Source organism: Musa acuminata, chromosome BXJ2-9 (assembly GCF_036884655.1).
Source record: "Musa acuminata AAA Group cultivar baxijiao chromosome BXJ2-9, Cavendish_Baxijiao_AAA, whole genome shotgun sequence".
NCBI lineage: Eukaryota > Viridiplantae > Streptophyta > Magnoliopsida > Zingiberales > Musaceae > Musa > Musa acuminata.
The window spans coordinates 11,371,596-11,396,271 of record NC_088346.1 but is presented as its reverse complement, the minus strand read 5'-3'; the positions used below and the strand labels follow the sequence as shown (position 1 = coordinate 11,396,271).

At 37.1% G+C, this 24,676-nt stretch overlaps 3 protein-coding genes across 6 annotated transcripts; 2 read left to right on the top strand and 1 right to left on the bottom strand.

Annotated features, from left to right (window-relative positions):
• Nucleotides 1-3,447: 3,447 nt before the first annotated feature.
• LOC135623128 (beta-glucosidase 22-like) lies at nucleotides 3,448-8,475 on the bottom strand. Its single transcript, XM_065125697.1, has 13 exons — nucleotides 8,227-8,475; nucleotides 7,789-7,852; nucleotides 7,478-7,536; nucleotides 5,710-5,785; nucleotides 5,558-5,629; nucleotides 5,368-5,455; nucleotides 5,010-5,268; nucleotides 4,806-4,921; nucleotides 4,519-4,739; nucleotides 4,405-4,433; nucleotides 4,210-4,312; nucleotides 4,025-4,115; nucleotides 3,448-3,945 (listed from the first exon to the last, which is right to left on the bottom strand). The coding sequence occupies exons 1-13, from the start codon at nucleotides 8,359-8,361 to the stop codon at nucleotides 3,714-3,716; spliced, it is 1,545 nt and encodes a 514-aa protein (XP_064981769.1). The 5' UTR covers nucleotides 8,362-8,475; the 3' UTR covers nucleotides 3,448-3,713.
• A 5,629-nt stretch (nucleotides 8,476-14,104) lies between these two features.
• LOC135583845 (uncharacterized) lies at nucleotides 14,105-17,990 on the top strand. Of its 4 annotated transcripts, XR_010491275.1 has the most exons (4): nucleotides 14,105-15,321; nucleotides 16,525-16,606; nucleotides 17,094-17,199; nucleotides 17,605-17,990. XR_010491275.1 is itself a non-coding variant. In XM_065125698.1 (3 exons), exons 1-3 carry the CDS (start codon nucleotides 14,607-14,609, stop codon nucleotides 17,615-17,617), a joined length of 840 nt encoding a protein of 279 aa, XP_064981770.1. In that variant the 5' UTR covers nucleotides 14,105-14,606; the 3' UTR covers nucleotides 17,618-17,990. The 4 variants fall into 4 exon arrangements, 3 of the variants coding, with proteins under 3 accessions (XP_064981770.1, XP_064981772.1, XP_064981771.1); XM_065125698.1 differs by lacking the exon at nucleotides 16,525-16,606 and having other exon boundaries at nucleotides 17,088-17,199; XM_065125700.1 differs by lacking the exon at nucleotides 17,605-17,990 and having other exon boundaries at nucleotides 17,094-17,376.
• A 4,334-nt stretch (nucleotides 17,991-22,324) lies between these two features.
• On the top strand, nucleotides 22,325-24,552 carry LOC103998072 (UDP-glucuronic acid decarboxylase 2). Its single transcript, XM_065125696.1, has 6 exons — nucleotides 22,325-22,981; nucleotides 23,167-23,313; nucleotides 23,396-23,475; nucleotides 23,622-23,705; nucleotides 23,788-23,862; nucleotides 23,951-24,552. Exons 1-6 carry the CDS (start codon nucleotides 22,375-22,377, stop codon nucleotides 24,275-24,277), a joined length of 1,320 nt encoding a protein of 439 aa, XP_064981768.1. The 5' UTR covers nucleotides 22,325-22,374; the 3' UTR covers nucleotides 24,278-24,552.
• Nucleotides 24,553-24,676: the final 124 nt, after the last annotated feature.

Here is a 24,676-nt window from a genome sequence, read left to right as displayed (position 1 = left end):
TGATACTCTTGAAGTATACATAAATGAGGTTGAGAGACAATTAGATAGAAAAGTTAAAATTGTCAGATCTGACAGAGGTGGTGAATTTTATGGCAGATATGATGGATCTAGTCAGAATATTGGTCCTTTTGCTAGATTCCTAGAACAACGGGGTATTTGTGCTCAATATGCATTACCAGGTGTGCCACAGCAGAACGGTGTTGCTGAAAGGCGAAATCGTACTCTGATGGATATGGTTAGGAGCATGATGAGTTATTCCTCTGTACCTGAGTCGATGTGGGGTGAAGCTCTTAGGACAGCTATGTACATCTTGAACAGGGTTCCTAGCAAGTCAGTTTCATCGACTCCATTTGAGTTATGGACTGGTAGGAAGCCCAGTCTGAGACATTTACATATTTGGGGATGTCCTGCGGAGATAAGAGTATTCAATCCACATGAAAAGAAATTGGAGCCAAAAACTATTTCAGGATATTTTATTGGTTATCCAGAAAAATCCAAGGGATACAGATTTTATTGCCCTAATCATAGTATGAGAATAGTAGAATCTGGTAATGCAAAATTCCTAGAAAATGGCGAAATCAGTGGGAGTGAAAAATCTCGAAGGATTAATTTTGATATTGAGGAGATTCAGGTTAATTCTCCCATATCATCTCCTGTCCGAGAGATTGTTGTTCCTCAAATCAATGAGAGTATTGATGAGGGTGAACAACAAAATAACATCCAAGAACTCTCACATGATGTTGATGTCGCCGCTGATGATCTTGTAGAACAATCACAATTGGCAGATTTGAGAAGATCTCAAAGGAAAAGGAAACATGCCATTTCTGATGATTATGTTGTATATCTACAAGAATCAGATTATGATATAGGAATAAAAAGAGACCCCTTATCGTTTTCACAAGCCATAGAAAGTAACGATTCTGAAAAATGGTATGATGCAATGAAAGAAGAGTTAAAATCAATGGTACAGAATGATGTCTGGGATCTCGTTGAATTGCCCAATGATTGTAAAAGAGTCGGTTGTAAATGGGTCTTTAAGACAAAACGTGACTCAACGGGCAATATCGAACGATATAAAGCCAGACTTGTGGCCAAAGGTTTTTCTCAGAAGGAAGGCATCGACTATAATGAGACTTTTTCTCCTGTTTCTAAAAAGGACTCATTGAGAATCGTTATGGCATTAGTAGCTCATTATGATCTTGAGTTGCATCAGATGGATGTGAAAACATCATTTCTGAATGGGGATCTGGATGAGGAAATCTATATGGAACAACCTGAAGGATTCATAGAAAAGGGAAAAGAAAGTTGGGCTTGTAAACTTAAGAAATCCATTTATGGCCTTAAACAAGCTTCCAGACAATGGTATATAAAGTTTCATAATACCATTACTTCCTTCGGATTTAAGGAAAACACTGTTGATCAGTGTATATACCTGAAGGTAAGTGGGAGCAAGTTTATTATATTTGTCTTATATGTGGATGATATTTTACTTGCCAGCAGTGATCTTGGTTTATTGCACGAAACCAAAATATTTCTCAACAAGAACTTTAAGATGGTTGATATGAATGAGGCATCCTACGTCATTGGCATTGAGATATTCAGGGATAGATCTCAAGGATTATTAGGATTGTCTCAGAAAGGATATATTGATCGTATCTTGGAGAGATTTAATATGCAGCTTTGCTCAACCAATGATGTGCCTATTACTAAAGGTGAAAAATTCAGTCAAAACCAGTGCCCTAGAAATGACTTAGAAAAGAATCAAATGAAGAATATTCCTTATGGATGCGCAGTTGGAAGTCTACTATATGCTCAAACTTGTACAAGACCAGATATTAGTTTTGCAGCTGCAATGCTGGGTAGATATCAAAGCAACCCAGGAATGGAACATTGGAAAGCTGCAAAGAAAATAATGAGATATCTACAAGGGACAAAAGATTATATGCTCACATACAGGAGATCTGATCAGCTTGAAGTAACTGGATATTCAGATGCTGATTTTGCAAATTGCCTCGACAGCAGGAAGTCCACTTCAGGATTTGTATTTATGTTAGCTGGTGGGGCAATCTCTTGGAAAAGTGCAAAGCAATCACTTATTGCATCATCAACAATGGAAGCTGAATTTGTGGCATGCTTTGAGGCCACAAATCAAGCTTTATGGCTGCGAAATTTTATCTCAGGACTTGGTGTGGTCGACTCAATTGCCAAGCCGCTGAAGATATTTTGTGATAACACCGCAGCAGTTTTCTTCTCTAAGAATGGCAAGTACTCTAGTGGTTCCAAGCACATTGAGTTAAAGTACTTGGTGGTTAGAGAAAGAGTGTCAATTGAGAACTTGAGCACCACTATGATGATTGCTGATCCATTGACAAAAGCCTTACAGTGCAAAATATTCAAAGAACATGTTCTTAGAATGGGGCTTGTGAGCAAGTCATAAAGGATACGGTGATGCATGTTTATGTGGATGCTATTATTGACATTTTTAATAAAAGTTATCTGTTTCTGCTATCCTGTTTACATTTATGTTTATGCATATTATGGTTGAATGTAACAACAGGATTGTCTTGACAAGACAAATTACAGGGGTCATTATGGACTATGTTAGGAAAGACTAACAATGTTGTGGTACATAGAAGGGAGTATGACATTGATGAAATACAACCGCTATGACTCGCATTGATAGTTGGACTTAATATAGTATTATTGTATTTATTGGACTTATTGGCTTATTTTTAAAAAACATGGCCATGTATAAAATGTTTTTTCAAAATTTTTGGAATCCAATTAGGTAAAATTGTTTTCAAACAAATTTTGTTTTGTTTGTTTTGATTTTGTATCTCTTTTATATCTTATCAATTAATGGGCCAAGTGGGAGAATGTTAGAATATGTGGCCTTTTATTGAATAAGATATATAATAGAATTGGGTTCCGTTGCGATATTTTAGCCAAGACTAAGTCCACTACGGAACGATTCCTCGGAGATATCCTTGATGGGAGGATATTTTGCATCTCTCCGTTGAGGAATTCAGTTATTCTCCTCGACTCTCTCCCAAAACCCTCTCCCCAAAATCCATCAATCTGAGTGATCCTATGAAAGGATAGGAAGAGAGGAGAAAGGGTCTACTCTTCGCACTCCCTGCAGATTCCGCAGCGCGATCGGATTAAAGACGGAGCCTGCAGCAATCTTGGATCACGGTGCTGAGCAGATCAAACAAGATCTCTGAATGGATGGCATCAAAAGGTACGCATCGTATAATTTGATCTATGTATTGATTTCAATCCTGACATATAGGTTAATTCCGCATTATTGACTTAGCATAATTACAGATTTTTATGCTTACAAGAGGTGGACGCACCGGCGTTGACGAACCGTTGGGTGATCTCAATATCGTTAGCGAGTAGTAGCAGATCCTCATGGACAACTATTCGTTTGTATTTGACAAAATCTAGGTCGAACGTAACCTTGATCACATTCATTTGAGCCAATCTTATACAACCACCTAAGCACAATAATGTTGACCCACCCAAGATCAACCTCCTTTATTATAGCATCACATCTTAATGCCATGGATGCAGCTCATCCTAGTAGTAACAGCTCAAATAGCAGAAAACTGGTGAAGATCGAAGGGAACATGATGCATCTTCACTCTCATTGGCTCAACTTAATTGTATGTCTTCATCTTTATCCAAAGCAACATGATAACAGTCTCGAGTCACTGTTGAGAATGAGATCTTTCATGCAGTCCCATCCTGTTTATATACGTGCCAGTCTTCTTCTTCTTCAGGAAGTCGGAGTACCAAAGTGCAGAAAGCTTAGGTTGTCTTCTAAGGTTTTTGTCTTTGAAATCGACATAGTATAGCCCAAATCGTGATTGAAACCCAGCCAAGAACTCGAAGACATCTAAAAATGACCACACGTAGTATCCCTTCACATTGGCTCCCTTCCTACATGATGAGAGAGATTTATGAAGATGTCTCACTTTCTTACTCTTGCGTACATGAAGTGGATGATCGGGCTAAATACCTAATACCATCGAGCGTGCTGCTAATGAAGGCACTCAAGTAGTTCACCCTCTCGACGTCGTAGATTGTGTCATTTGTTCCATATCCATAACCTGCATGCATCAACATTCAAACGAGACGATCAAACATTTCACACCATGTAATGCGGTTCTGAGTGTGGAGTCATTATGGTGAAGCAGCACTGACCATTTTCTTCGATATAAACTGGAGGATTTCCATAGGCATCTCTGATATACTCCAACATATGTGGCAGGCCATCAGGATCGATGGGTACGTCAGTAGGGATTAACTGGCTCAGATATACACCTCACATATAGGTTAGCCAACTCAAGCTGTATTCAGAAACTGATCATATTAAAAGAACTGGTCTTATTAGTTTACCTGACCGCTCGGTGTGTCGTTCTTTGTAACTGCAAGCATGAAGGTGCCAACAATCCATTAGGAGTGCAATCAATGAACTGCTTTCATGTGAACTAAAGGAAGAAGAGGACTAACATGAGAATTTGGCAAAGAGATCTGCGTTGAAATCACGAGGTGCAGTCTTGGAAGCGTTGGAGTTGTCCTTGACCCAGATTGATTGATAATGATTTAGGCCAATGAAGTCGAACGAACCCTTTACTTGCTCGGATTGCTCCTCCGTGAAGGAAGGGAGCCTCGAGCGGACAATCTTCTTCATGATCTTTGGGTAGTCTCCGAAAACCAGGGGGCTAATGATCCTAAAATCAAACAGAGATTAGCATATGATTCTTGTGAACATGCAGTTGACTGCGAGCTGCACTTACCAGCCTATGAGGAAGTCCAATGATCTTTGGGTTGCTTGGAAATCTAATCTGGAGTTTGTCAATGGATAACACCAAAAAGAATACACATTCAATCCTATCCTCCCATTTTGTACGGCCTATAGGAAAAGATAGACTAAGTCTGCATTTCTGTGAGTGCATTGCTAGGTGAAAGGACATGATCCTGGAAAAGATGAACTGACTTACTTGATACTTTGTTCTATACAATGAGACAACAGAGGCGTGTGACAGTAAGAGGTTGTGAGTTGCAATGTATGGCTCGGTGGTGGAGTCACCGACGGTGCAATTGAGTAAGCCGAAAGGCTTAGAACATCTGTTTGGTGGAAAGACTCCATTGTCATATGACGCCATCCCTATTATGTTAGGCTCGACGATGGTGGTCCACTGAGACACCCTATCACCGAATTCTCTGAAGCATACGTCTGCAAATGCTGTGAAATCCTCCCTGGGTTGCATCTCCGAAGATCGATTAGTCTCGGATTAATTGAATCAAGCAAGCGGGTTTTGTATCGACGTGAATAAGAGAGAAAGGATGGTGGCTTACACAATTTTCTGGCCCAGCCATCCTCCATACTCGTCTTCAAGTGCTTGTGGAAGATCAAGATGATAGATTGTCACATGCGGCTTTATTCCTGCGTCATCAAAAAAGAAAAGGAAACAAAACAAGAAGATAAGCAAGAAATTGGTTTTTTCTTTATTAGAATATATAATTCAGGAGTGGGAATTAAACTCACCATATTTCAATAGCTCATCAATGAGATTGTTGTAGTAAGCCAGACCTTTTAGATTAATGGCTCCTCTTCCATCTAAGGAACAAGAAATGACACATAAGAATCTAAATCTCGCCTTGGATTTTGGACATCTCAACAAGTTAGATCTGTCATACTTGGTATAAGCCTCGACCAGGAGATGGAGAATCTGTAGGAGTCGAGTCCTGTGTCAGCCATTAGCTTCACGTCTTCCTGCATGGTTAATTTTACAGCTAAGCTTGATTTCCGATGGTAATACTATATCCATGTCTCGTTGTATTGCTAAATAAAATAAGAGTTTGGTGTCGAGTATTGCAAATCTTTGATTGAAAGGAATTCGGGTGTACATATACATGTCCTCATTGATGCAAGCCTTCTTTTTCTACCGTTGAACTTTTTTCTATGTGCTTAGGTAAGTCCCACATAATCCCACATCAAAGAAAAACTTAAGTGTTTGTTTTGAGTTTAAGTCTACACTAAGTTAAATAGTTTGGGCTTATTGTTTGAGTTTTTCTTGTTTAATAGTTTTAGGTGTTTTATGGCCTAGGAATATATTCCTAAGGCATTTGTAATAGTTTCTCTTTTATAGTAGTGATTTACTTCTCCTTCGTCTGTGAATGTAGGTCAAATGACTAAACCATGTAAATCTCGGCATGTGGCAACTCAAGATGGAGATCATTCTAGTTCAAGACGGAGTTGATTTGATACTATATGGGGCTAAGAACATTCCAGATGATACATTAAAAGAAGATCTTGCGGATATAGATAAGAAGGCCCGATCCAGCATTATTCTAAATCTCTCTGACGAGGTTTTACGGGAGGTAGCTACGAAGACTACGACTAAGAGCATGTGGGACAAACTTAAAACCTTGTATATGAAGAGGACAATGGAGAATCATCTCTACTTGAAGCAGAGTTTGTATATACTTCATATGACTGAAGATACATCTATGCTCTCATATCTTGATAAATTTGATTCCTTAGTTACTTTTGTGTTCTCTTCCCCAATTTTTTAAGCATTTTCATGATTCTATGATTTATGAAAAAGAAATAATTTCGTATCAGGAAATTAAATCTACGCTAAAATCTAAGAAGCAGATAGATAGGGATATCACTAGGGAAAGTAGAGAGAATCAGGCTGAAGGTCTGATTGTCAGGGGTAAAACGGATAAAAAAGAATTTAACAGATCTAAATCTAGATCTAAATCCAAACATAGAAATTTGGAATGTAGATATTGTCATGAGACACATTAAGACTGATTGCTTTAAATTTAAAAATAAATTAAAGCAAAAGGAAAAAAATTGTTGAGAAAACTACTGAGTCTGCTGAAGTTAGTGTAGCAGCTGATGAGAATGATGGAAATATTTTCTTTGCTACTGATCACAAGACGGGGTCTAAAAATGAATGGATTTTAGATTCGGGTTGTTCTTATCACATGTGTCCTAATAGAGATTTGTTTTTCACATATGAATCTTGTAATGGTGGAATTATTTTGATGGACAATAATGTCGCGTGTGATGTTGTTGTAGAGGCACAATCCGAATTAAAATGCATGATGGTATTATGAGGATGCTCACTAATGTTAGACATGTTCCTGATTTAAAAAAGAATATTATCTCTTTAGGCACCATAGAGGCTCTTGGATATAAATATGCTATAAAATTTGGTATCTTCTGTTTAAACTATAAATAAGGGCCTGAGTTTTGAAGTCAGATGCATCACAAGAAAACCTAATTATTTGTTTTAGACTTTTTTTTTTCAGTAGTTTCAAATATTTTATGGCCTAGGGATATCTTCCTAAGTCATTTGTATTAGCTCCGGTTGGGCTGCTAAAATTACTTTTTTTCTCTTATTTTTCTGTATGATGAACGAAGCTTTAACGAGAAAGAGAGGCACGGACAGACCTTATATTTGTGGTATTGATCGGAAGCCACATCTCCTGTGCTATTGTCCAGCATCCCCCCTGTCACATCCATCACCCAAAATGTAATGCTAGTGTTTCTTTTGTAGGTTAAACTCAGATGAAGAATCTTCTTCTTATTTTCTTTTATTGAAAAATCTTGATTGTTTTAGGTGCAAATTACTTCGGCGACATAAACGTGCATAGAACAAAACGAGAAAACGAAAGAAGAAGAAGAAGAAGAAGAAGATTGCATCGTTTAATTAAAGCCAAGTCAAAAATGAGATTGACAGGAAGAATAGCTTGTTCTCTCACCTGCTTGAACATATGTATCCCATATACTTGGAGTCCTACCATCCTTAGCAGCAGCACCCTCCACCTGCACATAGATATATGCATCATGTAAGAGCACAAAGAAACCTGCAATAACTGCGAGGATCCCATGAATTCTCTCTTTTGTCTCAGCCAAGTCTAGCTAGTGAACACTGTTGCTAGTGAACACTGTTCCAGAGGAGATCCGGGCGCCGGCCGCGCGTGCCACCGATGCCGCCGCTGGTCTGCCGTCCGCAGCGCAGCCGGAGGCGCGCGAGGGTGGCGTTCCAGAGTTTTATATGAAATCCAATACTAAAAATTAAAATATAGAGATAGGAATACCTCTTGTAATTTTTCGTATAGAGATCGAAATATTAATTTAGGTAACTATATAATTACCCCTTGTAATTAAGCAGCAAGGCATCGACGAGAGTGAGTTACCTGGTAAGCCGAAGTTCCTGCTCCAAAGATGAAGCCTGGTGGGAAGTCGTCCCTGCTAAGTTTGGACTCGGTAGTCGGCAGAAGCAGCAGCAGCAGGAGGAGGGTCGTCAACAAGGCCAAGCTCTCCTTCCTCATCGATCTCTCTCTTCCTAGTCAGGGCTCAGCAGGTCTCTGTTGACAAAGCTGGGAATGGGAGGTGGGGGTGTCGCCTGCCACTATAAGGGATCACTGTGTGGGGCAACGGAAAAGAACAAGACGCTTGGTGACGGTCATACATCGATATCGTCACCATCCTTTTTGGATGGACGAACCATACATTCAACCAAGGGCAAGAACCCATTCTTCTACGGCCTTCGTTTGTCTGATTCATCTCTTTTAACTCGGGTTACGTGAATTGCAAAGATTGAGAGACGTGAACGACTTCTTCCCTGTGGAACATTAAAGAAAGTGTGTTTTCTTTTGCTTTCGACTTCTTCCCGACGAAAGATTAAAGAAGTGCAGCCAAAATGGACAGGGTGAGGAAAAAGGCAACGAATGGACAACTTTGTCTGCTCTTTGAAAAAGCTAATTCAAGTTCCCTTAAGGCAGTCTTCTCTTGTGTTTTGTGGACTTTTTTTGTGGTTCAAATTCAACAAACCTATAATATATATATATATATATATATATATATATATATATATATATATATATATATATATATATATAGTTTATGCTTTTTATAATAAAATTAATTTAAATAATTATAATTATATAACAAAATTTTAGATTAAGATAAATAGATGAGGATGAGGAGATTTATTGGGCTAATATTTGTTAGGCTAAAAAATACTCTAAATTAGAATTACTTCTTGTTCCTTCTACTATCTTATCCCTGAAGTAATATAAAAAAGAAGTGGAGATTAATAGATAAAAAAATAGATATTGGAGTAAATATTTTTAATCAACTTTTTATCTTCAAAGGTGAAAATTATCTGTTTTGGACTATTAAAATGAGAACTCTATTTATTTTATAAAAATTATAAAATTTGGTAGAAAATAGTTTTATTACGAATGATCTATAGAATCTCAATTTTCTTGAATATTAAAAATATCAAATGAATGAAAATATGTAGAGAGACGTAAGAGCTTTCTACATGCTACAATAAATAATAGATGTTTTCTTACTCATATCAATATAATATTGAAGTATATTTGGAGATACAGCTTATGATTTTTTTTTAAGAACATCATCCATTTAAATATTTATCTACTAAAAAAGTATAAGTTATATATTGTGATTTTGTATAATATAAATAAGAATTTGATAAGATAACATAAACATTGTTCACCTTAATCCGAGTTTAAAGTCAAATCACTTGCAGAACTACCAATCGCGTTTAGTTCGGTAATGAAGAAGAGTCAAAAGCATGGAAGAAATTTTCCCAGCGAGCGCAAGCAGTGAGGGAATCAACGACGGCGTGTTTAGCTCATTGACTTTAGGACGCAGGAGTAGTGTTATATATACTATGAAAAGACTGTCGTATGGGGTCATATGAAGGGATCAATATAGTGTGTGGGTAAGGTATACTATTATGGATAAAGGAGTGTCTGCTTGGTTTCAGGAGGTTTGGAAGTACATGTAAGACGAGGAGTGGCACTGAGAAGGCCAAGTGGTTTAATGCCTATCCGAGAAAGGAAAGGAGTATCTCTTCCCAACCTTTGTAGCTCATTTAAATTAAGGTTTTTATTTGATTTTTAGTTGTTGCATTGGGAAACTTTCTAGAATTGGATTGACTTTTTGGTAAGAGAGAATATCTAAAATTGATTGACTTTTTGGTAAGAGACAAAGATATTCATTATTTCCTAGTAAAAAATTAGTTTTTAGTTTCTTCTAAAAAGATACTCATTTTTCTCAAACAACACCTCTAATTCGAAAAATATTTAAATTATTTTTCTCTTCTAGTTTTTCTACATCGTCAATGCCTTTATCGACTGTTATCCCTCCCCTCTATTTTTTTTTATGTTGCTATTGCCTTCTCGCTTTACTCTCATCGTAAGTTATTTTTATCGGTGGAGAGAGGAGGAGAATATTTAGATAGACATTTATACTTCGAATCATTCAAATAAGATATTAAAGAGTCTAATTTTTAACAAAAAATAATTTTAATTAACTTAGAGTTTTGTACATAACACTATAATTAAAATAAGATAGATAGGTTAGGTTTTTTATCTCTGTTTAATAAAATTTAAAGATCAATTAAATTAAATATTTAAATAAGTATTTGTACTTCAAATAATTTAAATATGATACTAAAAGAAAAATCTAAGAATCTAGTCTCTATACTAATTTTAAAATAAGATAGTTACTTCAGGATTCTCATAAATTTTAAAATATTAAGTTTATAGCTCAATTGAGTTTGATGCTATTAGAAAAAGCAAAGTTATACTAATATCTTATAAATAAGGAAATATATTGTAGGATCAGATAGAATATTTATCTTAATAGCTATATTCCTAAAAATGTTAAACTAGTCCAAAATCCCCAACCAAAGTAAGAAGACTTTACTTCTTCTTCTCATCCAAATTTTCTTTTCTTTAATTTCTCTTCTCTTCTCTAGTCTAACATAGATGACAATAAGGTTCTAATTTGATAATTAGTTTTACGCTTATGTTCTATAATTAGTTAGGTTTAGATAACACAAAGTGTTGCAACGTGACAAGTATGCAAAAAAAAGAAAAAACAAACAAAGTGATTGATACATGTTAACCATTTTCTCTCTCCTTTTTTAATATTTTTCTCCTTTATTGACTTAATATAAAAATATTCATAAATTATGTATAGATTTTAGGATTTACAGTTAGGTCCATATCAATTAAGCTTCTAATATAAAATTATGTAATATAAAAATTATTAAATAATTTTTATTTAAAATAATAAAAAACATATGGATATAATAAATAATTTTAAAATAAAGGATACTGCCCCGTCCTATCGCTAAAAAAAGAAATCTAATTGTCTAATTATCATACTTCAATCAATAAAAAGATGTGGGATAAAGTTTTATCATTTCGGGATAAATTTTTTAATAGAATGATATTTTAAAACCACTTCAACCAAAGGAATAGCTAAATAGTAAGCAAAATATTATAAAACAAATGATATGTTAGAACTATGATCAAACAAAACTTTTATATTTTTATTAGAAACATGAACAATACATTCAACCACTAATTTGAAAGTTCTAGAATTATATTTAGTGATAACATATATTCTAACATAGGCTATAAGCTTAGGAGGTAATGATTTTTCTTTTTGTCAAAAGGGTAATCTTTCATTTGATAACCCAACTTATTATGAGCAAAAGAAACTCCAATCATTAAAAAACAATAACTTATTTTATGATTTTTATAATTTTTTACATATGAGAAAGTCTTTTCTCATCACTTCTCTCTTTTAAACTAAACTCAAATGTCTTTAACCTTTTATTATAAATTTCTGATTCATTTTTTTTCTTTTATTCTTATGGTTGATGAGTTTGGCATTAGCTTTTTTGTCAATGATATTCTAAATCTTCTTAATATTTTTTCGATTATCTTAGTTTTATCAACCACATGAATATATACCAGTTTTAAAATTAAAATTTGATTTCTTATAGTTGGCCTTATCTCTCTTTGAGTCATATTTGTCATCTCATTTGATTCATTGATATCGATGGAACATATGACAACATATAAGTAGATGAAGATCAAAATACAAGATATGATTTCAAGAGTTATGTTTGACATTTCATTTGATTCATCGATAACCAAATAACAAACTCAAGAATCATATTTGTCATTTTATCTGATTCATTGATATCAAGAATCATCAAAGACATGATTTCAATAGTCATATTTGATCTTTTATTTAATTCATTGATATTAAAGGAGCATATAAAAATATATAAGCATATTAAGGTCAAAATGCAAGAATTATTCAACATTCCATTCGATTCATTAGTAGTGAATCAATGTCAGAACAATAAACTTAAAAGTTGTGTTTGATATTTCATTTGATTCATTAATAACAAAAGAATAAAAATAAACATACAAGCCGATCAATATTAGAATGCAAAACAATGAACTCAAGAGTAAAGTTATATTTGTCACTTTAATTGGCTCATTCATAACAATGGAGCAAAGCACATCATGGGAGCATATCATGAACAAATACAAGACATAAGCTTAAGTATCATATTTGATATTTTATTCAATTTATTCATATCAAAAGAGCATGTAACAATATATAAGCATCTCCCTTGGAATCATAGGAAAGAAACATAGATAGCCACACAACACAAGTATTCCACATCTAGATAAAGTTTTTGGGGTCGACAAGAGCAACACAAGCGGTACATATAACATTGTCCTCTTTTTATTTCTAGCAAAGGATCCATAATATCTCATAAATACTAGAATAAGGATATTCTTGATAAAAAAAAAAAAGTAGGAATGTATCAAAAGCACATATGAGATAATAAAACTATACATATGTATATATAAAACAATATCAAGTTAACATAAACATATCAATTATAACGAGAATCGATGAATAAGAGATAAAAAGATATTTTAAAACAGTAATATAAGACTCATTTGATGAAGGATTTTAACTAAAAATATATTTCAATTATATCAAAAGAACATAAATGATGTAATCGGATCATAACATAACATGATTTCACCTATTTTTGGATAAACATAACATCAGTTTAGAGTTCAACATGGCTCCATAAGCATAATCTATTTCCTTTTTATTTTTGAAAAAAGGATTAAAATATCTTACAAACATCAAAAGTACACATAAGGTTATTCTGATCAAAGAGATAGATATATATTGAAAAATCTTGTGAAACAACAAAAAGCATGTATAGAGCAATATTAAAGCTAACTTGAATATATACACATCTCATTCAATTATAGTAAAAATCAATGACTAAGAGATAAAATGGTTCAATATACAATATGAGTCTCATTTGAGGATGGATTTTAACTAAAATTAAGTTTCAAAAGGTAAAAGCAAGAACCGATAAATTTGAGAATCAATTTATTTTGACAAAATATGTAAGGTAAGGTGCACTAGATATTTGGACAATTATGCTTCAATTTATTTAATTAAGATATTTATACTTTAAATTATTTACATAAGATATTAAAGTAAGATGCAAGAGTTTAGTATCCATGAAAAGAGATTTGATCTGATTCAAAATTCAAAATTATTATATTATTTTTTCTCTATTTGAAAGGAGAAGGAGAAGAGGATAAGAGAAAGACAAGAAAGGAGTCATAGAGAAGAGGACAAAGATAGAAGAAGGGGAAGGGAAGATAGCATGGAGCTTACGAGTGATGAGTGAAGACGAAGGATATAAATATGACCATGGGATTAAGAGCCAATTTTTTTTCTATCCCTAATCTCCATAATAACCATGTCTTACCCATGATTAATTAAAATAAAATGCTCTCATTGTTCAAAATTTCATATACGCGGATTGCAAGTGTTTCTATTTGTGTATTCAGTTTTCACAAGCTTTATATTGGAAACTTTATCTTTGTTGCTGTAAATTGCTGTCTTCAAAAAGTTGTTTGTGCAGTGAACTTTTATCCATCTACAGTTCTATAAATTTTTATCTATTTTTGAAGTATTATTTGTAACCATGGTTGTTAATAAGTAAGAAAAATGAGATTGAGGTCGATCTTATCTCTCGACCAATGACAGATTGCCACGTAGGACCCCTACTCTTAACGCCACTGCACGTCACAAGCTGTCAAATAGCGTCCAAATTACACAACTACCCCTTCCTACGTCAGCTAACCCAAAGGTTGTAGTCTTGGTAATATCTTCATATCCATCGGCTATCCATTCATACAACGAACGGTTGTGATGAGTTTAACCAACGTCGATGTGCGTTCTTCAACTCTTCCCCCGCTGGCCGGAGAACGCCCACCGGCCTAAGTTGCTTCCCTTTTGTCCTCCGATTCGATCGATCGATCGATCGAAGACTTGATAACTGTGAGCTTCAAGAACCCTAGATCGACTCGTCGCCTCCGCGGTCGGCAGAGGAAATGAGTTCGTGATCCCTTGGGGCGGAGAAAGCTGCTTCCCTTTTGTCCTCCGATTCGATGGATCGATCGAAGACTTGATAACTCTGAGCTTCAAGAACCCTAGATCGACTCGTCTCCTCCGAGGTCGGCAGACGGAATGAATTCGTGATCCCTCGGAGCGGCGAAAGTTGCTTCTCTTTTGTCCTCCGATTCGATGGATCGATCGAAGACTTGATAACTCTGAGCTTCAAGAACCCTAGATCGACTCGTCGCCTTCGAGGTCGGCAGAGGAAATGAGTTCGTGATCCCTCGGGGCGGCGATGAAACCGAGAACCGCGAACTCACGCCACGCAATCGATTCGTGCACGCTGCTGCTCCACGCGTGGAAGCCCTTCCAATTGCAAACGCTCGTTGCTGCGGATCCACCCAGGTCGTATCCCTTCCGCGCCAAGAAGCCCTGCCTCGCCGATCGGTCCACCGCCCCCTCCCCCGCCAACGCAGTTGGCCTCGACATATCGCGGCTCAGCCTGAAAGACGACCCCCCGCCGCCTCGGCCTCCAAGACGGGAGGAGGGGCTGCGGTGGTTCGCGGGGAAGCGGCGGCGGCGGCATGGATCGCGGTCGATCTCCGGTCGCAGCTCCGATCGCAGCGGGACCCGACCCTGGGGCGGCGTCTCGGCGACGTACGCTACCTGCTCTGACTTCCCGCTGGCTGCTGGTGGAACGGATTCGAGCGGGGAGTTTTTCGTGATCGGGGACTGGAGCTGGGGATCGGATGCCAGCGAGGCAGCCCGGGTGACGAGGAGAGAGGGGAGGGAGGTCGCAGTAGGAGTGAGGTTGGAAAGGGAAACCTCCGGGTTTGGGGGAATTCCAGGCGTTGGAGGTGCAGGGATGCTGGAATCCCAGGGGAACGAATCCGGCTATGGAAGCGAGGCTGGATACAGGGGTGATGGGGAGCTCGGCTACGACGACGAAATTGAGGATGAGGATGAAGATGATGATGGGAAACAGTTGTTCTGGGGTGAAGAACTCGGAGGTATGAACCCTAAAACCACATTTGACCCTGCTCTTGGATGAATGATCTCTAGAATTATCAAACTCAGTATTATCATCTTTTTGTACGTCTATATGGTTTTAAACTGCTGACCGTAGCTTGCCTTTGTTATCTTTCTCACCTTACTGCTTTATTGCATTTGTTGATTGGATCTAAGGCTTGCTCGCATGTGTGGAAAAATCGGTGCATTGTTAATCTCATGTCATGTGAGCTATAACAGATGAACATATATATATATATATATATATATATAGAAGAAAGGAAGCGATGAATTAACTGAGACTTAGAAAACTTTTCAATTATGTTATTTTTCATACCTATCGGTGTAGTAGTGTGTATAATATTCAGTGACAGACATGTTGGCTTTAGCGAGAAATGCATAAATCTTCGTTGCTTAAAAACTTGATACCCAGACAATTTGAGTGATGAGAACTGTAGTTGATGAATGATTCTAATTGAACAAATGTATCTCAGGAGATTAACAAGCACAATGTGAATTTGCAACTAGTATAATATCAGATCTTCTATTTCTAGCTTCACTTAGCTACAAACTTCTTTTAAATACTTAAGAATCTCACAATGTAACGAGAAACAGAATAAGGAAAAGTAGCCAAGATTATGGACAGGTTGCTCTATGCAATTAAAATATTTCTTGTCAGAAATATTCCTGAGATACTATAGTGTTTTGTGCATCAATAATTCAAAAGAGATGGTACTAGTATTAATTGGAATTTTTTGTTTGGTTTGGTTTTTGTTGAGATAGTTGAATTCTTTGGTCACAATTATCCTGACAGCTTTGTTGAGATAGTTGCCTAGTGTTCTAATAGTTACTATGGTGGTGGATGATGAGACAGAAGCAGACCAATGGGAGGATTAATGAAAAGCATGATAGTAAATCAAAAGGGAAGGAAAAATGAATAACAAAATGATAGATAAAAGGACACCTGTGAAGAATAGGGATGACTTTAAACAAGTAATAACTAAGGTGTACAGATATGTTTTGGTATCCTTATCTTTTTTATATCTATTTACGTGCCAAGAAACACAATTCAAATATAGTATATTTTCTTAAATTATTAAAAAAATTGTGGTTATCAATTATATTTACAATTGTCAGTAGCTTAATTTATTCTTTGCCATCCATATGGAATGTAGAGATTCACCATGCATGTCTCGATGTGGCAGGTAGACATCATTCCTTTATTGGTAAAAGAAACTGATAAATCCAAACCAAAATTGTACTGAGCACGCATAGGTTACCCGAGAGGTATCTCCTCCCTCTTTTTGCATAAAGTGGTTCGACATTTTGATGGCTTGTAGGGGTTGTATTTGGTTCAGTCTGTCTGGATTAGTATTAATATTTCTTTTTTAAGTGGTTGGATATTTGGTCTCTGGTAAGGGGTGTACTTGGTTCAGTTCATATGTTAAGCTACCGAAACAAAAGAATGTTGGATTTACCTATATGACTGTTTGACGATTGCTTGACCACAAATCAAACACAATCCTTTATGCTGCAGTCTGTGATGAGGGATGCTTCCCTCAATCACTGCTTGAAATAGTTGGGAGGAATTTTAGGTTATCCGTATGCTGCATAAACTAAATACTCTGAACCTTACATGCAACTGCTGAGTCGGCCCTATTAAACGCAAGTATATTGCATGCCTGTTCTTGCTTTGTGTCCTTGATATCATCATGAAAGAGGGAAATTGAATAGAATAGTGCTACAACTTCACTGATGATTTTATCAGCCACAGATGCTGATCAGATGGAAATTGTCAGCGAGAACAAGTTTGCAGAGCAGAAGGCCCACCACCGAGGCAGGCACAGGAAGCATGACTGGAGAATAATGGCCTCCTTGAGGTAACAATTAAGTGTTCTATGAATATTTTGCTGTATGATATTTTGTAAGTATTTTCATGTCGATAGCCACAGTATACAGTGCCCAATGGCTAAGGCAATTGTGTATAGCTGTAGGAAAGTACATAGTGTCAGTATCACACTTGGGCCTATGAGAAGAGTCACTAGTCGTTCTTGTGTTGCAATTGGCTTCGACATATGCATGGAGTGCGGTTGATACGGCATCATCCATGGAACAACAACATAATGTTGCATGTAGAACTCCTTTTGGGATAACAAGCATCATCCATGGAACAACAACATAATGTTGCATGTAGAACTCCTTTTGGGTCCAATTGTTATCCTTCTTAAGCAATGTTGTAGATGGCTGAATCTGACTCTGCCTGACACGAATAAATTCAATTTCAGCAAGCCATGTTAAAGCCAGAGCTTCTGCTGCCATCATATCCATCTCAAGCCTTCTGCGTGACCAACCAACCAATCTGCACAACTGCTACACTACTTGCAATCATAATTTTTGGACTGAGATGATATCATCAGATACTATTGCCGTCTGAGATGACCACATAATCCACTATCGAAAAGTAAGAGCGTTTGGACTGTTGGCAATTTTATGTGAACGAAAAATTCAATTTTGAATAGCATTATTGAGAATAACATATGCATGTTTCCGAGCAAAGACATTATTGGTGTTAGTTGCACCAATACTGCAGGTGATGGTTATTTTTGATTTTTAGTGCTACATACTGATGAAAAAGATTGGCATTCAGCAAATACAATCAACACTTGTCGTCCTTCCTAATGTTCTCTGTCATGTCATTTCATGTGTCAATGATATTGTAGCATCCACAAACCAACTTTGCCGACAGATGATGCACATACCAGAAACTATGCAACATTTTACATGGCTAATCTCGATGATGATAAACAACTACAGGGCAGCCATGGAACAACAACTTCACCTACGCCCCTCGTCTCATTCGAGGAAATCCGTTGAGCACACGGCTGCTAGGAGAACCGACTTCACAGCATACCATGCAGCTCAAGAACACTCCCAGGAAGCATGTCCCATGTTCTCGACACAAGCCACCTAATAAGGTTAAGTCTTTCAAATCAAACTGATATCCCATCTGATATATATTAACTCGATCGATTTGATTTAGACAAAATCTTGGTTTTAACATAGTACAAAAATAAAAATATTCGATCATAGCCAGGCAGAAAAAAATATAAATATATTTACGAAAATAATAGTTAAAGACTCTTTACCAGCTAAAATCTTTAAAAACACATGGTAAGTAGATTTGACACATTAAGTATACAAATTATTCGATAAAGTTTTAAACACTCAATCTTTATTAAACAGATATGATACATCACTGCTAGACAAATCCATCAATTAGTGCATTACGTCTTACACCAAAATGAGAAATAATAGTCTTTAAGATAAAAAAAATATAACATTATAACATTAGTTTTATAATTAAATTATCAGTTTTTATTTTTTATTTTAAATCTGATTTACTTTAAATTTCACGCTTGCAAGTGTTTTATCCTCTTTTTTCACTTTAAATCTCATCATAAATTTAGTAGATAAATTGTCGAGGGTTTATATCTAAACCTACACCGTCATAAATTTAGTAGATTAAATGGAGCCAAACAAACAAGCAAAGTCATGAAAAAAAAGCTTAATGTGCAAAAGAAATGACAATTGACATATACTTAACACACCACCACAAGAAAAAACTAAGTGATCTTCATCGACTAAAATAACTAATATTTCAAATTATCAAAGCATAATATTAAACATAAAACCAAATTGAATTAGATGATCCAACAAAAAAAAAAAAAAGGGGATAACTAAAGCTTCGATTGATCGGTACGTATCACTTAGTAAATCATTAATTTTTTTTTAATATAATTTTTCTTCGGTTCGATTCGGTTTTGATAGTTATGATTACGATAATTTAATTAAGGAGGAGTAAAATTAGAAGAAAAAAGAAAAAGAAAACGCAGAACAAATGTGTAGGCCACCCTCCCAACCTAATACTACTTAGTACATGGTAGACCAGCGGTCGTCGTTGGTTGCCCTGCGCAACAGGCAATCTTTGTCAGTAGCAACGTGTATTGGAGATGAAGCTAAGTAGTCGTTGTTGCGTACTTTTGCTGAATCGTTGACATGTCCGTTTCACCATAAGAATCCGAGTGTTCGTCTCCGAAAGCTTCGTCTCGTGACTACTGTTGGAGAGTTGGCGAGAAGAAGACACGAGAGAACCATATAGATCAGTCGTCAATTCGACGGATGAGGGATTTTAATGTGTGACACTTATCTTAACATGGAATGAATATGAATATGAAGTAAATAAATAGCAAAAAAAACAAAAAGCTTCATAAACTTAGAAATGAAGATAAATGATGTTCATTAATAGCTAAATTATCATCGATAGGTAATTATCGATAAATTATCATCGATAGCTAAATTATCATTAATAGCTAAAACAAAAAGCTTTAGGATACTAAGTGTAAAATAAAGATAAATGGTGTTCCTTAATAGCTAAATTATCTTCAATTAAGAAAAAAAAAAAGACTTAAGCCTATATTTTTATAACTAACTTATAAAATAATAAAATAATAATTAACGTCGATAGGTAAGATGTCACGATCCGGATTTAATAGGGTAACTCTTAATTTCTTTGAATCCAAACCATCGATTAGAATATTAAAATTAAAATTAATAATTATACATTCATCAAATCCAATTTTATTTTACATATTTTCGATATGAGACTAATCAAATGTTATATTCATTCAGATCATAAAAATTTTATATAATTAATTAGTTAAACATTAATTGAGGCCTCACTAATCAAAACAGACTTGAAGAATTTTCCCTACTTATAATGCAAAATAGCAATGACACGCAATTAATTACCTCTCTGGTACGAAGTAAATATCCGAAAACTGTTGGAAAATGTGATCATAGTTTGGCATCGATGCCACGACGCCAAAGCATATCATTCTTCTTATTTGATAATATCACAATAATTATAGGAGACCAACGTGAAGTTGTCCCTCTCAATAGCTGGATCGCATGAAGCTTACGTAAACCTAATTCTCGTACAAAAGATGACCTCATTAAACTCTTGCATCAATTGTTTCCGCTACAACTTATTCTCTCTCTCTCTCTCTCAGCAGAAGTTGTACGACATAAGAGACAATGGTTAACCATTTGTTATAGAGATTAAACTTCCTTTGTACGACGCTGTTTAAGAGTACTACGAGCTTATTCGACTTTGTTAATCATTAGGTCACTTATTGGCTCAACATGTTTTGCCATCACACATTTAATTGACTAAGTCGTACATATTATAACTTCTTTTACTACCTCAGTCTTAGATTAAATTCTAAATTGTATATCTTTTTTTTTGCATGATAAATAATTAGTACGGGATTTAATCTATTAGACCTTCTTATTAATATATATGAAGAAAATAATAAAAGATAAGAATAATTATTGAAGAATTAAAGAAGCTTTAACTTAAATATATTAACATGTTTCTCTCCTATTTATAGAGTAAATAGAGGAATGATTTCTTTCAATAGAATAGAGGATTTTTCTCAACAGAATAAATTGATTTTCTCATATATTTGAGAAAATTTTATCTTCTATCAATATCGATCAAGATTTTAAATACTGATCACATCACCAATAAATTATTTTTTTAATATATAAAATATAAAAACATATCTCTTAGAGATGATATAATGATAAGATTTTCACCCATCCAAAATTTTGAAATGATTTCTTTTTCTGAAAAATAAGAAATTATATTAGTCAACAGAAACTATAAAAAGGAAGACTATGGAAGCCTCCAAATTAAAATAAGAACAATCTTAAACTCTACAAAAATTTATATACTCACAAGTTAAGACGTTACAAGATATATCAAAATGATGAAGACTAATGATACTAATTCGATCGAGAGGTAAGAGATTAAGACATTAACTTGACTAGTTGGGAACCCACCTTACATACATTCCTTGAGATCCACAAAAATATATGGACAGGCTTGCAAATCTATATATAATATACGTTTGAATTTGATTGTGGTTGCCCGACATGCATGTGAATAACTCGATATAACCTTCATGCCTCCATAAGTAATATATTATATAAAAACTATATAAGAGACATGTATGCTTAAATTACTAAGAAATTAAGAGAATATATAAATAATAATAATTTTTTTTACCTATGATCAAGGGTATATTTTATACGCTTTTTATAGTGTGTCGAAGTGATCATCGAAAAATATGTCAGTCCAAAACATATATTGATTACTAAAAATATAAAAAAATTAAATATTTTATTATATATATATATATATAAAGCGTTGGTGACCACTTATTGAATATATTACCCAATTAACATCAAGTCATCAAAATATGAAGTAGGTAAGGTATACAACCAAATATGATGCTCATATTAAAATATAAAATAATAAATATATTGTTTTGAGACCCACAATAAAACCATTTTAGGATCCTATGAGATCGAAGATAAAGTGGAATTTGATGCTTTAATAATTGTCAAATGTTTTAAATGTGTCTTCTATTAATAAGTGTCACTACATACCAACTCATCTTGAGCAACATCAAGCAAAGTCGCCAACAACAAAGAACATGTGGCCAACCCATCACCACCTTCCCTTTCACTATTACATAAAAAAAAATATAAATAAATAAATAAAATAAAAATAAAAATATATATATATATATACTAATTTTTTTGACTTCGAATGTAAATATATAACATAAAATATGTGAAAAAGGTCTTCCACGTTTTTAGTAATGGATATAAATTTACAGAAAACAATTGTTTGAGCTCTTACCACTGCGCCGAATTATTCTTCATAATTAAAATATCTTTTTTTTTATACCAAGCAGATCAACCTCATAAAAATAAATAATTGTAGATTTATATGGAGAAAACACAAGAAAAATGGCATCCTTGTCCGGTCCCGCGAGGCGGTGCCATGAACAGGGGAATCACGTGTTCGGTGGAGTCATAAATTTACATTTTTGCCCCCCTCACTCCTCTTGGGCCCTACTTAATTCTTCTCCCCTTCCCTTCGTCGCAGGCGCCACTTCGACGACAGACCGGCTGTGATCCGCGACATGAGCTCGGAGCTCATCTACCGCGGCCACGACGCGCAGCCCCCGACGAGCGGCGCGGGGTACTCTGCGAAGCCCGAGAAGCGGATGCTCTCGCTGTCGCGCGCGCTCCGCTACCTCCTCCGCGAGCAGCGCCTCCTCTTCCTGCTCGTCGGCATGGCCCTCGCGGTCCTCGTCCTGGCCTCCGCCCGCACCTACCCCGCCGCGACCGGCGGCGCCCGCCCGATGATGGCGGACCCGTGGTCGACGGCTGTGCACCACCACGGCCACAACCACAGGGCTGAGTTCGAGGTGACGAGGGGGTTCGTGGGGGGGAAGGTGCCGTTGGGGCTGAAGCGGAAGGGCCTGCGCATCGTGGTGACGGGCGGGGCGGGGTTCGTGGGGAGCCACCTGGTGGACCGGCTGATGGCCCGGGGGGACAGCGTGATCGTGGTGGACAACTTCTTCACGGGGCGGAAGCAGAACGTGATGCACCACTTCGGCAACCCCAACTTCGAGCTCATCCGCCACGACGTCGTCGAGCCGCTGCTCCTGGAGGTCGACCAGATCTACCACCTCGCCTGCCCCGCCTCCCCCGTCCACTACAAGTTCAACCCCGTCAAGACCATCATATCCTTCCTCTCGTCGTTGCTATTTCCCCTCGGTTCATCCAAGTTTTCTTGCAGAGTACGACCGCTGTTTGTGCAAATTCCGTTCCTTGAGATCTTTTTGCATCAAACAGATTGGATTCTGCTCTGTTTCGAGGATCTTTCGTTAGATTCCTTCTTGGATGCCTCCTTAACCCACCTGCGCACAAGACCAACGTGGTGGGAACTCTCAACATGCTCGGCCTGGCCAAGCGTGTAGGTGCCAGATTCCTCCTCACCAGCACCAGCGAGGTCTACGGCGACCCCTTGCAGCACCCTCAAGTCGAGACCTACTGGGGCAACGTTAACCCCATCGGTTCTCTCTCTCTCTCTCTCTTTGGAGGCGGGATGGCTTTATGATGATGATTCCTTCTGATCTCTGCATGTGGCGGTGACAGGCGTTAGGAGCTGCTACGACGAAGGCAAGCGAACAGCCGAGACCTTGACCATGGACTACCACCGTGGTGCCCAAGTAGAGGTCATCGATCCCCCACTATATGTATATATTTGCTTACGTATACGGAGAGACGTGGCTTTGACGAGCATCCGACGTTTCGATTGATGCATTTTGCTGAAGTCTACGGCTGCGCTTTCTCTCTGACTGATTCATTTGGTTGACTACAGGTGAGGATTGCTCGGATCTTCAACACCTACGGGCCTCGCATGTGCATCGACGACGGCCGTGTTGTCAGCAACTTCGTGGCGCAGGTTTGCTGCTGCAATTTTTCTCAGTAGGAGACTCTCTGTCTTGGTTCACTAAAACTGAGATGGTACGGTTCGATCGGCCCAGGCATTGAGGAAGGAACCCATGACTGTTTATGGGGATGGGAAGCAAACCAGGAGCTTCCAATACGTCTCTGATTTGGTAGGGAGGGTCTTCTTCCTAGAGCATTTTTGGCAGGATCAGCTGATGCATAGTTTGACGCTGAACGCTCCATTCCAACGGGATGCAGGTGGAAGGGCTGATACGACTGATGGAAGGGGAGCACGTGGGCCCGTTCAACCTGGGAAACCCAGGGGAGTTCACCATGCTGGAGCTGGCCAAGGTGGTGCAGGAGACCATCGATCCCAACGCAAGCATCGAGTTCCGACCCAACACGGAGGACGACCCGCACAAGCGCAAGCCCGACATCACCCGCGCCAAGGAGCTGCTCAACTGGGAGCCCAAGATCTCGCTCCGCCAGGGACTCCCTCTCATGGTCTCCGACTTCCGCAACCGCATCTTTGGCGACCACTCCGACGCCAACCCCACCAGCGCCACTGCCACCGGATCCTCCTAAGACTCCCTTTCACGTATATATATTTATATATATACAATACAGAGACGAGATGGTATAAGTCAGAGAACATAGTCGTGAGAGATGTTTTACGAGTATTCTTGTCGAGTGTTCCTGTCATTGTAGCGTATGTTAATTACTGGTGCTACAGGCTTAGCCGTAGTAACTGCGTTGCAGTGGCAAAGTATGCCTCTGTTCTCTTATGAATTTTCTTTTGTATATTGAAGAAGCCAAGCTGGCTCTTTCCCACCATGAAGAACCCAAGACAAATCCAAGTACGCTCATGTTGCAGGATTAAATGGTTCTCTGTCTTGATGAGGACGAAGGGGTACGACTCGAGGTAGAATGTCAATCTTGACAGACCATCACTAGCCTTTTGGTCCCTCTCGATGTAATTGAAGA